This window comes from Cydia amplana, chromosome 8 (assembly GCF_948474715.1).
Source record: "Cydia amplana chromosome 8, ilCydAmpl1.1, whole genome shotgun sequence".
In the NCBI taxonomy this organism is placed as follows: Eukaryota; Metazoa; Arthropoda; class Insecta; order Lepidoptera; family Tortricidae; genus Cydia; species Cydia amplana.
Genome location: NC_086076.1, coordinates 14199321 through 14212871, shown reverse-complemented (window position 1 = coordinate 14212871; position 13551 = coordinate 14199321). Strand labels below are relative to the sequence as shown.

At 37.5% G+C, this 13551-nt stretch overlaps 1 protein-coding gene across 1 annotated transcript in view; it reads right to left on the bottom strand.

The window, feature by feature from the left end:
- The window catches only part of LOC134650474 (synapsin), a 105513-nt gene that overhangs the window by 79080 nt on the left and 12882 nt on the right, over positions 1 to 13551 (bottom strand). Inside the window, exons 4-6 of the mRNA XM_063505428.1 lie at positions 7836 to 7961; positions 4903 to 5039; positions 1925 to 2146 (exon numbers count right to left, since the gene is read on the bottom strand). Of these exons, the coding sequence (XP_063361498.1) occupies positions 1925 to 2146; positions 4903 to 5039; positions 7836 to 7961 (485 nt within the window). The remainder of the gene's footprint in view (positions 1 to 1924; positions 2147 to 4902; positions 5040 to 7835; positions 7962 to 13551) is intronic.

Below are 13551 nucleotides of genomic sequence, written 5' to 3'. Positions count from 1 at the left end.
AATAACGAGAAATAATTACCCTATTTTAATTCACCCTCTGTACCTCGGCGTTGAAGGGACGATCGTTTATCATTACACTGTATTACAATATAGGTAGTTAGGTTCGCGGCTTACACCCGGTTTGGAAGTATTTAGAAATGGATTATTATTTACGAAACATTGATTAAGCGGGGCCAGCTGGGCGAAACTAAAGTGGAACTGTTATGGAGCCGGCAACTATTATGTATTATGGAAAGGATAATTTAGGCGTTGCGAGTCTGGTCGGTTGCGATTAAACAGTAACATCCTATTAATGCATTTTAGATTATGTAACTGTAGACGTCTAAATATTTTCTAGTTCAGCGCGTTTACTTAGATAGATACTTATATACCTAGATAGAAAATCTTGAACAGTTTACTTAGATTATTGAATAATCAAGTAGCGAGTGACAAAGGTACATGAATACAATATAACTACATCAAGGTCAAGTTATTTTAATCAAATTTTAACAAACATAAACCCCGAACAATCGGCATGTCTAATTCTGAATAGATTAATAAATATTCAATCTTACTAAAGCCCCGAGTTCCTTGTTTATATACCAGAGAAAATCTCATTAAAGAGCTTTATTTAGTCTAAATGTTTACACCGTAGTTGGTACCTAAATTCATTACTTACTTAGGTACTCAGAAATAATTAGGATTGGTTCGGTAAATATTCAAACAAATTTACATAATCCTGAATTACACTGTTTTTTATGAGAAAAATAAGTAGGTAAGTACCTCTTTTCGGTAGGTAGGTAATAAAATCCTACTTCTGTATCTTGAGGGGCGAAGTTGAGTCATAATTGTACCTACAATAACTGGCTGGGCTGTGATAAGGTACATTTAGGGCGCTAGACCCATTCAGACCTATTAGCAGTGGTTACCACAAAAATCATTAAGATAAAAGGGCATGGCCTTAAATAATGGTATAACTATTTTTTCTTACCTAAGAAAAAGGTTTTCATACAGAAAGCTAAGATTTTCCATTAAAATATGGAAATAGGCTTGGAGAGGAAAGAACAATTTAGAATTATTTTTAAACACTTGAGGTTGTATGTAGGTATTCATTATCTTCTTTTTTCTACTCCAGCACTTAAATGTGTCAATTAAATGACTGACAGTGATATCTAAAGCAATGTCATTTGAATGATTTGTCTATAGGCTCATAAGATGACTGCTAGCAGTCATCTTATGAGTATAATACAACTGCTTTATTTTTTTTAAAGATACAAGTTCCGATCATCTTGATTGAAAGAGGTATGTTTTCATTTACAATAATAACTCTTTTTTTTTTTTAATAATAACTCAATTTTTTTTAAATAATAACTCTTTTTTTTTAATAATAACTCTTTTTTTTGCTGCAGCTGTCATAGAAAAAGTAATGTATGCAACAGCTCATAATTGGTTCTTAAAATTCTCGGGTCTTTTTTTACAAAACTCGACTACGTCTCGTTTTGTAACTTCGACCCTTGAATTTTAAGAACCCTTATTATATCACTGTTGCATAAACTACTATTATATGTAGGTACTTATTACTTACCTACTGTTGGTGGTCAGAAGTGTAGTATGTTTATAGCTTTTGGAAAACGTGTTTTTAGCGTAAAGAGAAAGATGTGTGACAGTGAGAAATGGTTCTAATAATCCTTTTTATTAGCACGAAATAAAACCCTTAAATACGAAAATATTCTTGTCCATATTTTAAATAAGCCTTGATGTTCCAATAGTCTAAATTTAATGTAAGTAATGGATCCCATTCGTCAAAAGTGAGTTAAAAGTTAAAGAAGAAAGAAGAATAAAGTTGCTGTAGGTACTTCGCAAGTTTCTTCCAGGTAAATATTGCGATTCATTTCTTATACCTAATTATAGTATTCAAATATTCATCGTATGTATACTGTCTTACCTAACAAGTTGGCACCCTGATCTCTCGCAGCGCCTGTGAGCGACTGTACGCGTTGCAGAAGCGACTCCCGAGACTTCGCGGGTGATGATGGCGCGGAGGTGCCTCGGGAGCCCCCGCGGAGGTTGAGCGACAGGTCCCCGCCCGAGCTGGGCGCCGGCGGCGGCCCCGACGGGCCGGCGCTGCCGCTGCCGCTGCCCGTGCTGCTGATGCTGCCGCCGGTCGCTAACAAAATGGGATAATAGTTAGGGTGGCGATGGCGTTTAAAACTTTATTAATAATACATAAGGAGTCATGTTTTCAAGTTGATTGCGAAAATCCTTATTAAATTAGGTAGGTATGCAAAAATTAGGTTCCAACAAGAGCATACCTACTACGCGATACCGAAAACAAGAAAACTACGGTCCAAGAATTACAATAAGTTTTCCCAAGTGTAGCCAAACTCCATTTTCATGTCTATACTCGTGGGAAAATTGCCCACCTGAATTCAGTTCGAAAACTTAAGCCTTTGGTCCCGTGTTAGTACCAATTACAGTTTTTTCGAGATTCTGGAATTGTGAGTTTAAACGGGTTTACCATGGGTTTGCTCACATAAATTGCTAGGCGACGCACTTCCTACTGACTGAGCAAATTGATTAAATAAGTTTCAATCAACTTGCTAATTAATCTCATAAAATATTAGTAGTATGTTCCAATGTCGAAATGAAGATCATCGAATTTACCTACCTTCCCGACGTAATAACATATCTCTAATACCCGTAAAAAGGAATGCCACAAGTCCTAAATAAACACAATACATTTGCTACAATAGAATTGTAGTTTAGCACAGATTTCAGAGACCGAGTTAGCCCAAGGATCCGACTAATCTAGTATATTAAGAGCCAACAGGAGTGGTCATTTCTCCATACAAACGTACTCGACTGTTTCCTCCGTGGGTTTTGAAGCTAGAGCAATGATTTTTTCAACACAGATTATTATTGCCAATATCTGTGTCGGACCGTCTTGTCTTTTTTGATATTTTTGTTTTTTAAGGCGCTAGAGCCCTTCAAAAATGGCCAAAATGGCCTATTTGACTATGCCGCAATGAGAGGCGTCGTATTCAAAACTGATATCAATTAGCCAAAAAAGCAAAACGGTCCGACACAGATAATTTCATAATCATTTAGATTTCCAAATTTGGTTACGATTAGGAAACAGTCGAGTACGAAACCTCGATTTTTGAGAATTTTACCCAGGATTTTTCGCCTTGTCCTTATCGCACTAGTTTTAGGAGCCACTTCCGTTAGCGTGACGGGTATATTTACCTAAAATATTTAAATCTCAGCTCCTGTTTCGTCTTAAAGTAGGAAAGGACACGACAATGTGTAGCTAAGCTCCCAAATCAGATTTCCTGCTCCCGTTCCCTGCCGTCGCTCCGGAGTTGGGAGGAAATGGTTGGAAATCAGTTTCGGGCAAATTGTATAAGAGTGCGAGGACTGTGAAACACTTTGCATTCGTTTTGCCGAGGAGTGGACTTGAATTGCCTTATAAGAACTGTTTCATCTTTAAAGTACCTATATTTTAGGCATATTTCAACTGGACGTCTTTAAATGCTCTGTAACGGTAATGTTAGGATAAAAAAGTAATTTGCTTATTTTAATTGCACTTTAGAAAGCACAGTGCCTAAATTAGGTAATTAGGCTTGTATCGTCGCTTTAGTCTCTCTTAGATTTGTTAAAAATAATAGATAAATATTTTTTCATGTTAAAATTTGTAATTATTTCAGTCCACAGACATAATTCCCTTGGCATTTCCGAGCGTTAAAGCAGGAACGTTTTAATGAGCCCAGAGATGATTATTTTGTGCTACTGTATAAATTAAAAGTAAAAATTTGTGGAGAATCCATTTTTGTGGTACTTATGTCAATTTTTGTTTTGTTCAAAAGCGAGCTTTTCCATTTAATTTGCAGTGTCATTTTCATTTTGATTGATATTTATTGAGCGTCGTTTTATTATGCAACAACTTTTCGCTTTGAACGCCTGTTTTCTTTCCTCTGATTTATAACTATGTATTGCAGGATCTAAGGAAAAAACAAAATCGGTGGATATCAAAGTTACATGGCCTGGCAGTAAGATGTACGGCCCAATTTGTTAAATTATAATAGAAATGAAAGCTGTAATGTATTCTTTAACTCTTCCTAGTCGAGTTAATTTAAAATAACCCACAGATTTTACCTACAAATACAAACTTTTCCGTTCTAACAGTTTCGATCTTAATCACTGCCCACATATTTGTAAATAAGTATGTATGGATACTGTAAGTTCAACATACACTACCTATTCAAATACAGCAATCAGAGTTTGGATTCAGTTGTTTATACGTTGTTATATTCATTGACTTGATGAGTCGTTTTCCCATTACCATGTCACGTCCAAAAACAGGGTCAGTTGCACCAACCACAATCAGCGGACTGATAAAAATCTCTCTTCAACTTTCCATAGTAAAATTTTGCAAACGCTTTAAAGGATGACTGACGTTCACTCAGACCGGACCGGGTCCGGGCCGGGTCCGAAGCTTCCGGCTCTTCGTTTTCTATGGAAAGCATCACATGATCACGTGAGCATCTGTCATAGAAAAGTAAGCGCCGAAGGCTCCGGCCCGGACCCAGCCCGGTCAAACATCCTTAAATATGACAGCCGTTTTGGCGTAACCGACCCTAAGTAGATATAGATGGAGTTGAAACTCTAGGTCCATGGGGTCCCAGCGCGCATAAGTTGTTCGCAGAAATCGCGAAGCGTGACCGAAGAGCTGGCGGCTACCTCGCACAACGTATCAGCATTGCGATACAGCGAGGAAATGTTGCCAGCATCCTTGGTACAATGCCTCAAGGGCCTATTTTAGATTTAAGCTAGTTTTTAATTTCTTTTTGTAATACCACTGTATATATCTTGTTTGTAAATAAATGCATTTAAAAGTAGATAAATAAATGTATGATGACTTACCCTGTGAAGTCGGCCTCTGGTTTTGCGGCTTCGGCTGGCTGGTGGTGGCCGGGCGGCCGGTGTAGGGGTCCACCTCGCCCTCATCGCACTCGCTCTGCAGGTCCCCCGAGCTGAATCTGCGCAACGCCTCCGCTGAGCTACCGGCCACCGCGCGGGACAGGGAAACCGACACCATGTAGCCACACTCTCTTACGACACAACACCGAATGGACCATGCACTGACGTGAACGCTGCGTTGTTACTTGTTCAAGCCTGATGATGCTTGAGTCATACACAGATTATACTTTAAATTGGAGTTTCTTTTTAATTGAGATAAAGAAAAATGCTACTCGAAGAGTTTCAAAGAGATCAGGAGCGCAGTTTGCAGAAAAAAGTCACAGCTACGAATTATTAGACTATAATAATTTTATTATTTGCTGGAACAAGAGTATTTTTGTATTATATCTCAGTCTGTGTATGACCAATTTACTTGTGCGTGGTTGTTTGAACTAACTACTCGTACATATTCGTGTTGTTATGGAGCGACAGTGAGTGTTACGTATTGTGATTTCTAATCGTCACCTGTGCGCTATGGTAAATCAGTACGACGTAGGTAATTAGAGATAACAAATAACAACGTTCGTGTGACCAGCGCGGCGTGGGTAGGTAAATAAAATTTGAGCTGATGAGTGGTGGCACACATGTGGCAGCGGGGAGGCAAGGGGTGGTAGGGCCGTCATTTCGAACATATAACGAGAACGGGCGAGTCTCAGGTACAGGCAGTCCGGTATAATCTTGATCTCTGATAACGCAAAGTAATTGAGGCAAATTGTAGAGGTATTAAGTACGACTCATGTTATATCACACAGTTCCCTACATGAGCGTCGGCAAATGGCAGCTTAAATCTACATTGGTTTGAATTAGATATTTATCGATACGTATCAGATCAGAACCAAGACTAAATTTTGAGCGGCAAATAAAATCCGCAAATTGAGAGACATTGCTAAAAATGAAGATGAGAAATATGTGACCTTATTGATAATTTACATTTATTTTGCGTAGTCATGATATGAATAAAAAACTCGCTCGCACTCGGGAAACATTAGGAACACGGCTCGGGCGGGCGGGCTCGAGTGGCAAGGGGTGGAAGCGCGGTGAAGCGGCTTGGCCTTTTTACGCTGTTTTAAACGTCTTTTTTAAACCCGAATGTACCTGATAATACACGGCTTTTCAGTTTTCGAATAGAAGCTAGAGATTTCGACAAAATATTGTTGTAATGTCGATAAAAAATATGTTTTTTTTTTAATTGATGTACAAGTCCAGGTACAATCGGTAAGAAATCGTTTAAAACTCGTAATATAACACTAATCGTTATATAAAGTTATAATTATGATGGATTACAATACAGTAGGTATACAGTATTAAGACTTTTTGGCGATTTTGAGTTATTCAATAACTGATAAAATTAATTGTAACAATTTCCGCATCTCCAGCATGCTCGACATCCAGGAAAAGCCGTAATTTTGTGACTAGACCATTGGTAATGTAACAAAACCATATTGTATCATTACTTGCATTTATTAGCTATTTAAACATCGAGATACGACACTTAAGTAGGTTCTTGTTTGGCAAAAATAAGAATATGAAATAGTTAAAAACCTTTAGGAATAGGTGCACAATTTTGTTCATAAAAGGTAACTAAAAACAGCACATTCTCAATACAGCCATACTATAAAGCTCATTCCGATGATAAAATGTAACAAAATATCCACATTTCGAACTGAACTGAAAAAACCAAAACCGTTATTCACCATAATGTATGATAACTATCTAATAATTACCAGTAACAGCAGGTTAGTGGTACTTAACTATTTTTTAATATTCAAGGCAAATAGAACATGAAATATTTTTTTTGTAAAATGTAAAATGTAACAAACATCAAAAGCTTCGTTTAAATATTTCTGCAGTATTAAAAGATTAAAAAACAAATACGATACCGAATAGTGAAACGGTAAATCAAACTGCCCTTAGATCTATGTAAGTAGATATCAATAAATAGTCTAAAGGGGCCCACTGATTAACAGTCCGCCGGACGGTATCGGCCTGTCAGTTGTTCGGAACTGTCATCTTTTCGTTCTAACTGACAGGCCGATACTGTCCGGCGGACTGTTAATCAGTGGGCCCCTTTAATACCCAAGTTGAGCTAAGAACACTTTTTATTAAAATTTATCATAAATCCATCCAAGCTAATTACGTCCATGCTGGATGTCGCGAGATGGAATTTCGGTAAGGCCATATTTGTGCGTTACTTATCACCATTTGTTGCCGAGTTATGGATGTTTCTAAGTATGTATAAGTATTTATACCTATCTATTGTATATAACGTCGTCTAGTACCCACAAGGCAAGCTTTATTTAGCTTACTGTGGGTCTGGGTCGATTTGTGAAAAAAATTCATATAAAATTTATTTATTTGTGTTTATTTAATATCCATCTCGCACTCCATTTCAAAATGCGATGAAAGAATATTTTGGATACCATTCGTAAAATATTCTTCGCCATATACGAAGTCAGCAAGTGCTCCCTACATCAATTATGGCTCGGCCATACAGTGTCATTGCTAAGTCGCTGAAAATTAACGGTGACCGACTTTAGAGAACTAAAAGTGTGTAAGGGCCTCTTAAAAGTTTCGAGCTGGCGGCACAGAATAAGGGCTCATTTAGACGACGCACGAGCTCGTATACGATTTTAGTTACATTGCGGACCATTGAGGTTACATTAATTCAGTCGACCGATCAAATGACGCAATGTTTAACTTGCATGCGAGTTCTCGCACCGTCTAAATGAGCCCTAAGTAATAGTATTATCATCTGGCGGTCTGCGTTGGCGACCCGCTGATCTTCGCGCGTACACAACTGCGTCATTACAAGACTTAAAACAAGATGGTAAGCTTACCTTCTTTTCAGGTAATTGACATTGGTGGTGAAGGAGTTGCGGAAGTTTGAGAAAGACAGGGTTGATGTGGTCGCGGCCTGCGGGCCACAGATCCCCGGACACCCCGCACGCTCTATCTTGCCGTCCCTGTTTCCAAAGAAAAATCACTTTTAACGTACCATCTTCAACACAGTCACGTACAGTCAACAAATATGTGAGAATAGTCAAAGATTACCTAATACCTTACAGCTCACTACAAAATGTTTGGTAAGGGTAACCGTGATTTATTATAACACGGGACTGTTGTGGACGTGGTGGCTCAAGTGTAATCTCTTCTCGTCTTTCTTTATTCTTGTGACTTTTTGTGAAACGTAATGTTATCGTACAGATTGATATTTATCTTTATGTTTTCCGTTTTCTGTATGACTTTAAGTATAAAGTACTATAGGTACATATGAAGTTATGAGAATGAATGTTACCAACGAGTCGACACAGTAGCCCCGTGACGACGATGAAATATCACGATTCTTGTTTTTGTCTGCCACTTGTCATATAAAAAATCACTCACTCCGTCACTTATTTTATCAAGTAAATTGGCGGTGACAGCGCCCGCGTCAACGTATCAGCAGTAATGTCGCATCAGCAGTACAGCTGTAGTTACTATCAGAATGTTTCCTTAACATTTATAATGACAACTACAAGAACTTTAAAATCTTTAAATACCTAATACTCGCTCTAGTCGCATCTGTCATAATAATTTTCAGCCAATTTTTTATCCGGTCTTTACCGATTTTCAGTAAAAAAAAGTGGTTTAAAAAATCCTAACAAGAACAATTTAAACGACACCCGAGGCCATTAAAAAGGCAACTAACCCCAGGTTAATTATTGACGCAAAATTGCTTTGATGTTCGTATAGAAGGGCGGCCTCTGCGTAGTGACGCGAACCGACTTTGACATTTTCGGGAAATATAGGGCATAACCTCCCGGTAACTTTGGTGTTACCGAAACAATTGCCTGTAAATAAATAAAGCGACTTTGTCTTGATTTTAGTAACAAGGTCTTACATAAGGTAGCCATACGCACACTTTTCAAAAGTGGATGGATCGCGGAAATAAAAACTCTAAAATCACTCTAGTCCGAGTGCGATATTACAGTTATTTGCTAAAGTAGACACAAACATTTTGATTTCTTATGATATTCAGAAATACAAACAATACGTTTAGGAGTAAAAATTACTTTAATACTGTAATGGTTCTACTTGTTCTCGTAATAAATATTTTCACGAATAAATTCCTAAATCGCATATTTTTTCAAACTACCGTCCATTTTTTTTCTATTTCTAAATACATCTGCATGACTCCGAACTACCTGAACTTAGATTTATTATCAACTTGAACGCCTTACAAACAAGGGATGTTACGCGATCGGCACACACCTCTTACAAAGTTCGGTTTTATAACCAGCGAAATTATTTGAATCCGTCATAACGAATGACGACCAATCAATAACAAATAAAGCGAACAAACTGTAAACTGTGAGTTTTTACACACCTGTATTTTACCGCTGTAGGTACTGCTGCCCCCGCGGCGGTACCAAGATTTAGGGGCAGGTTTTGAGCGTTATTTTAATCTTCCATTTTTATATTTTGTTGCAAATTAGTGAAATGTGAGTAATTGGCTAATGTTCCCACTCTTAGTCAATATTACAATAACTGCCGAATACATAATTTCATACGTACGGGCCGTCACTACCCCCTCCCTTCGCTTGTATGATTGATGTCGGCTTTCGTCGTAAATCGTAACCGATGTATTCTCATAGGTCCTAAAACGTTGTAGAAAATATAGCACAATAAAATAACGCCAACCAACCAACATATTTGTCGGCTAAAAGTGGCTAAGGTAGCCTCCACGGGTAGCAGGATATCACTCCCTACACTATATTGGTATAATAGAAATGGAAATAAAAACTCTAAAATCACTCTAGTCCGAGTGCGATATTACAGTTATTTGCTAAAGTAGACACAAACATTTTGATTTCTTATGATATTCAGAAATACAAACAATACGTTTAGGAGTAAAAATTACTTTAATACTGTAATGGTTCTACTTGTTCTCGTAATAAATATTTTCACGAATAAATTCCTAAATCGCATATTTTTTCAAACTACCGTCCATTTTTTTTCTATTTCTAAATACATCTGCATGACTCCGAACTACCTGAACTTAGATTTATTATCAACTTGAACGCCTTACAAACAAGGGATGTTACGCGATCGGCACACACCTCTTACAAAGTTCGGTTTTATAACCAGCGAAATTATTTGAATCCGTCATAACGAATGACGACCAATCAATAACAAATAAAGCGAACAAACTGTAAACTGTGAGTTTTTACACACCTGTATTTTACCGCTGTAGGTACCGCTGCCCCCGCGGCGGTACCAAGATTTAGGGGCAGGTTTTGAGCGTTATTTTAATCTTCCATTTTTATATTTTGTTGCAAATTAGTGAAATGTGAGTAATTGGCTAATGTTCCCACTCTTAGTCAATATTACAATAACTGCCGAATACATAATTTCATACGTACGGGCCGTCACTACCCCCTCCCTTCGCTTGTATGATTGATGTCGGCTTTCGTCGTAAATCGTAACCGATGTATTCTCATAGGTCCCAAAACGTTGTACAAAATATAGCACAATAAAATAACGCCAACCAACCAACATATTTGTCGGCTAAAAGTGGCTAAGGTAGCCTCCACGGGTAGCAGGATATCACTCCCTACACTATATTGGTATATCAAAGTGTAAACTAACAATTTCTATTTGTGCTGATGCTGAGTAAAATAACACGTAATGTTCCATGTAAAACATGTCTAAGGTGGTTACAAACACACGGGAAGGGACGGTATCGAAAAAACCGATGTTACAACGAGAGGATCTGATACAACTCGATACAAAACGCCCTGCCGCCTATAATTTCAAATAGGTACGCCGTGTTGTAGGTGTAGGTAAGTACTCACTTTGTATACCCGTATTTTGATCGGTGAAGTTGAAGTTAACATCGTGTAGTGGTAATGGCCTGTTATTCTTGTTAACCTACGAAAGCCTTTGGTAAACCAGTATAAGTATGATCCATGATTACGTATGTTTTGTAAGGACCTAGAAGTCAAAGAATGCAAGGGCTGAACACACATTCGAAAAAATGTTTTGTGTGTAAGTCGCGAACGCATTGCGCGAAGGGCGTCGAGCTGAGAGGGAGTGAGTAATATATGATTATTATTTTGTACCACGCAAATTACTGATATTATTGATATATCTATGTACTTTGATCTGAAACCTTATTACTTCACGCTGAGAGCCACTTCATTACACATAATTTAGCCCTCGGAGAATATCGCTGGGGAGAAAACTTAAATAAACGAGGGAAAGGGAAGGTCTTATTTTACGGATATTTTTATGCCAGGTCCGACGGCCCGCCTGATGTCAAGCGGTTACCGGGTGTATGGTTACCGTACGCCTGCAACAACTACAAAAGTGTCACATGCGCGTTTCCATTGTTTACTTTTAACAATATATATTTTCGCGTCATTTTAAAACTAGACAAGCACATAAACAGTCAATGTTGTATAGCGTACAAGGAAAAATATGGGCAGAAAGAGCAATAGTGGAAGAATAGTTATTTGTACAACAAGAGATCAAAGTTTGATATTTCTTCGAGTGCTTATTTTGAGTCCCGTGCAAGCGAAAGATTCTATACTAGAATCACGTCGCTACGCTCGTGAATCTAATTTCGAATTTTGAGCGTAGTAAGGGACTCAAAAGCGCACGAGATGTAAATAACTTTGATCTCGTGTAGTTCACAAAACTTTTCACCTCAGCAGTGAGAACATATTAGAGAACCCGAAAAATGTAAGTATTCCTTCTTCATTACTTACCTATTTACTCATGTTTTCTTAAGATATACCAACAATTAAGTTTTCACCTCAGGAGCTCGAACAAGGGTACTTTGCTACTTAAAAACAGTGAGCAAAATCGCATTTTGCTCATTGAGCTGCTGAGGTGAAAATAATATTTATTTGACTTACCTAGGGAAATCTACTTGGAAGGGTGGCGAATATCAACAACTGCGTGGCGGCAGGTGCAAGCTGGTGTCGGGCAGGGAGGGAGTACCTACAACAAAACAATGAAGTTAGCAGTGATATTTCACTTACTTATGCGGGTATTTATTGGGGTAACGAATGGAAAGATTCTCACACTTCTTGTAAGCTTCGGTAACTCAGTTGGTTAAGAGCGATCGGACCAGTGTGCCGAAAGGCAAGTTCGAGACTTGTCCAAAACGGTGATTTTTTTTTAACTTTTACTTCAATATAAATAAATGTAGTATCGCTCAAGCGTTTATGATCGACATCGCGTTTTATTTTCCCTATCAAGGATTTAACACAAATAATACACACTAGACTTACAGATATTACTTTAATAATAGATAACTCAATTGATATTTTTCGCTGCTACGTCGTTAGTCGTTACCACTAATAATTTTTAAAGAGTTTCCAGTCACTTCAAACGTTGTAATAACTATTTCGTGTAGGACAGTGCTAGTCTTATTATATAAATTACAAAAAAAACCACAAAAATGTAATAATAACGTTATGTTATTACGGCACTAAATAAGTCCGCCTTTTGTACGATACATTTTTGTTTTGTTCAATAAAGATTAAATAGATAAATAAACATTTTAGTCATTTTTAAAAGAAGAAGCTTTAACCAAAGTATACATTTTGTTTACAACCCCATTGCCTTCTTCACAACGCCATAAAAAAGCCCTAAATTTCCTTTACGCTCAATATATTTTTAGGGTTCCGTAGCCAAATGGCAAAAAACGGAACCCTTATAGATTCGTCATGTCTGTCTGTTTGTCCGTCTGTCCGTCTGTCTGTCCGTCCGTATGTCACAGCCACTTTTCTCCGAAACTATAAGAACTATACTGTTGAAACTTGGTAAGTAGATGTATTCTGTGAACCGCATTAAGATTTTCACACAAAAATAGAAAAAAAACAATAATTTTTTGGGGTTCCCCATACTTGGAACTGAAACGCAAAAATTTTTTTTTTCATCAAACCCATACGTGTGGGGTATCTATGGATAGGTCTTCAAAAATGATATTGAGGTTTCTAATATCATTTTTTTCTAAACTGAATAGTTTGCGCGAGAGACACTTCCAAAGTGGTAAAATGTGTCCCCCCCCCCCTGTAACTTCTAAAATAAGAGAAAGATAAAACTAAAAAAAATATATGATGTACATTACCATCTAAACTTCCACCGAAAATTGGTTTGAACGAGATCTAGTAAGTAGTATTTTTTTATACGTCATAAATCGCCTAAATACGGAACCCTTCATGGGCGAGTCCGACTCGCACTTGGCCGCTTTTTATTAGTTATACATGTCGCCACATATTCAGGTTTGTCTCTCACTATGAAACTTTACTTTTAACTATACTTTTCCTTAGCTTCTTTTAAACCATCATCATCATCATCAAGTACACTCCTGGTCCTGGATAACGATCTTCCCACAAAAGATACTTATTATTAATTTTATGAGGGTTTAAACTCAACGTACCAATTTTTAGAAATTTTAAGATACTCCTATTTTAGTTCTCTCTAAGTTCATATGGAAACTGGCCGTCCACAATCTTCTATAAGTTTCATAGCAATATCTAAGTCCCAGTCCTGGTTAATGTT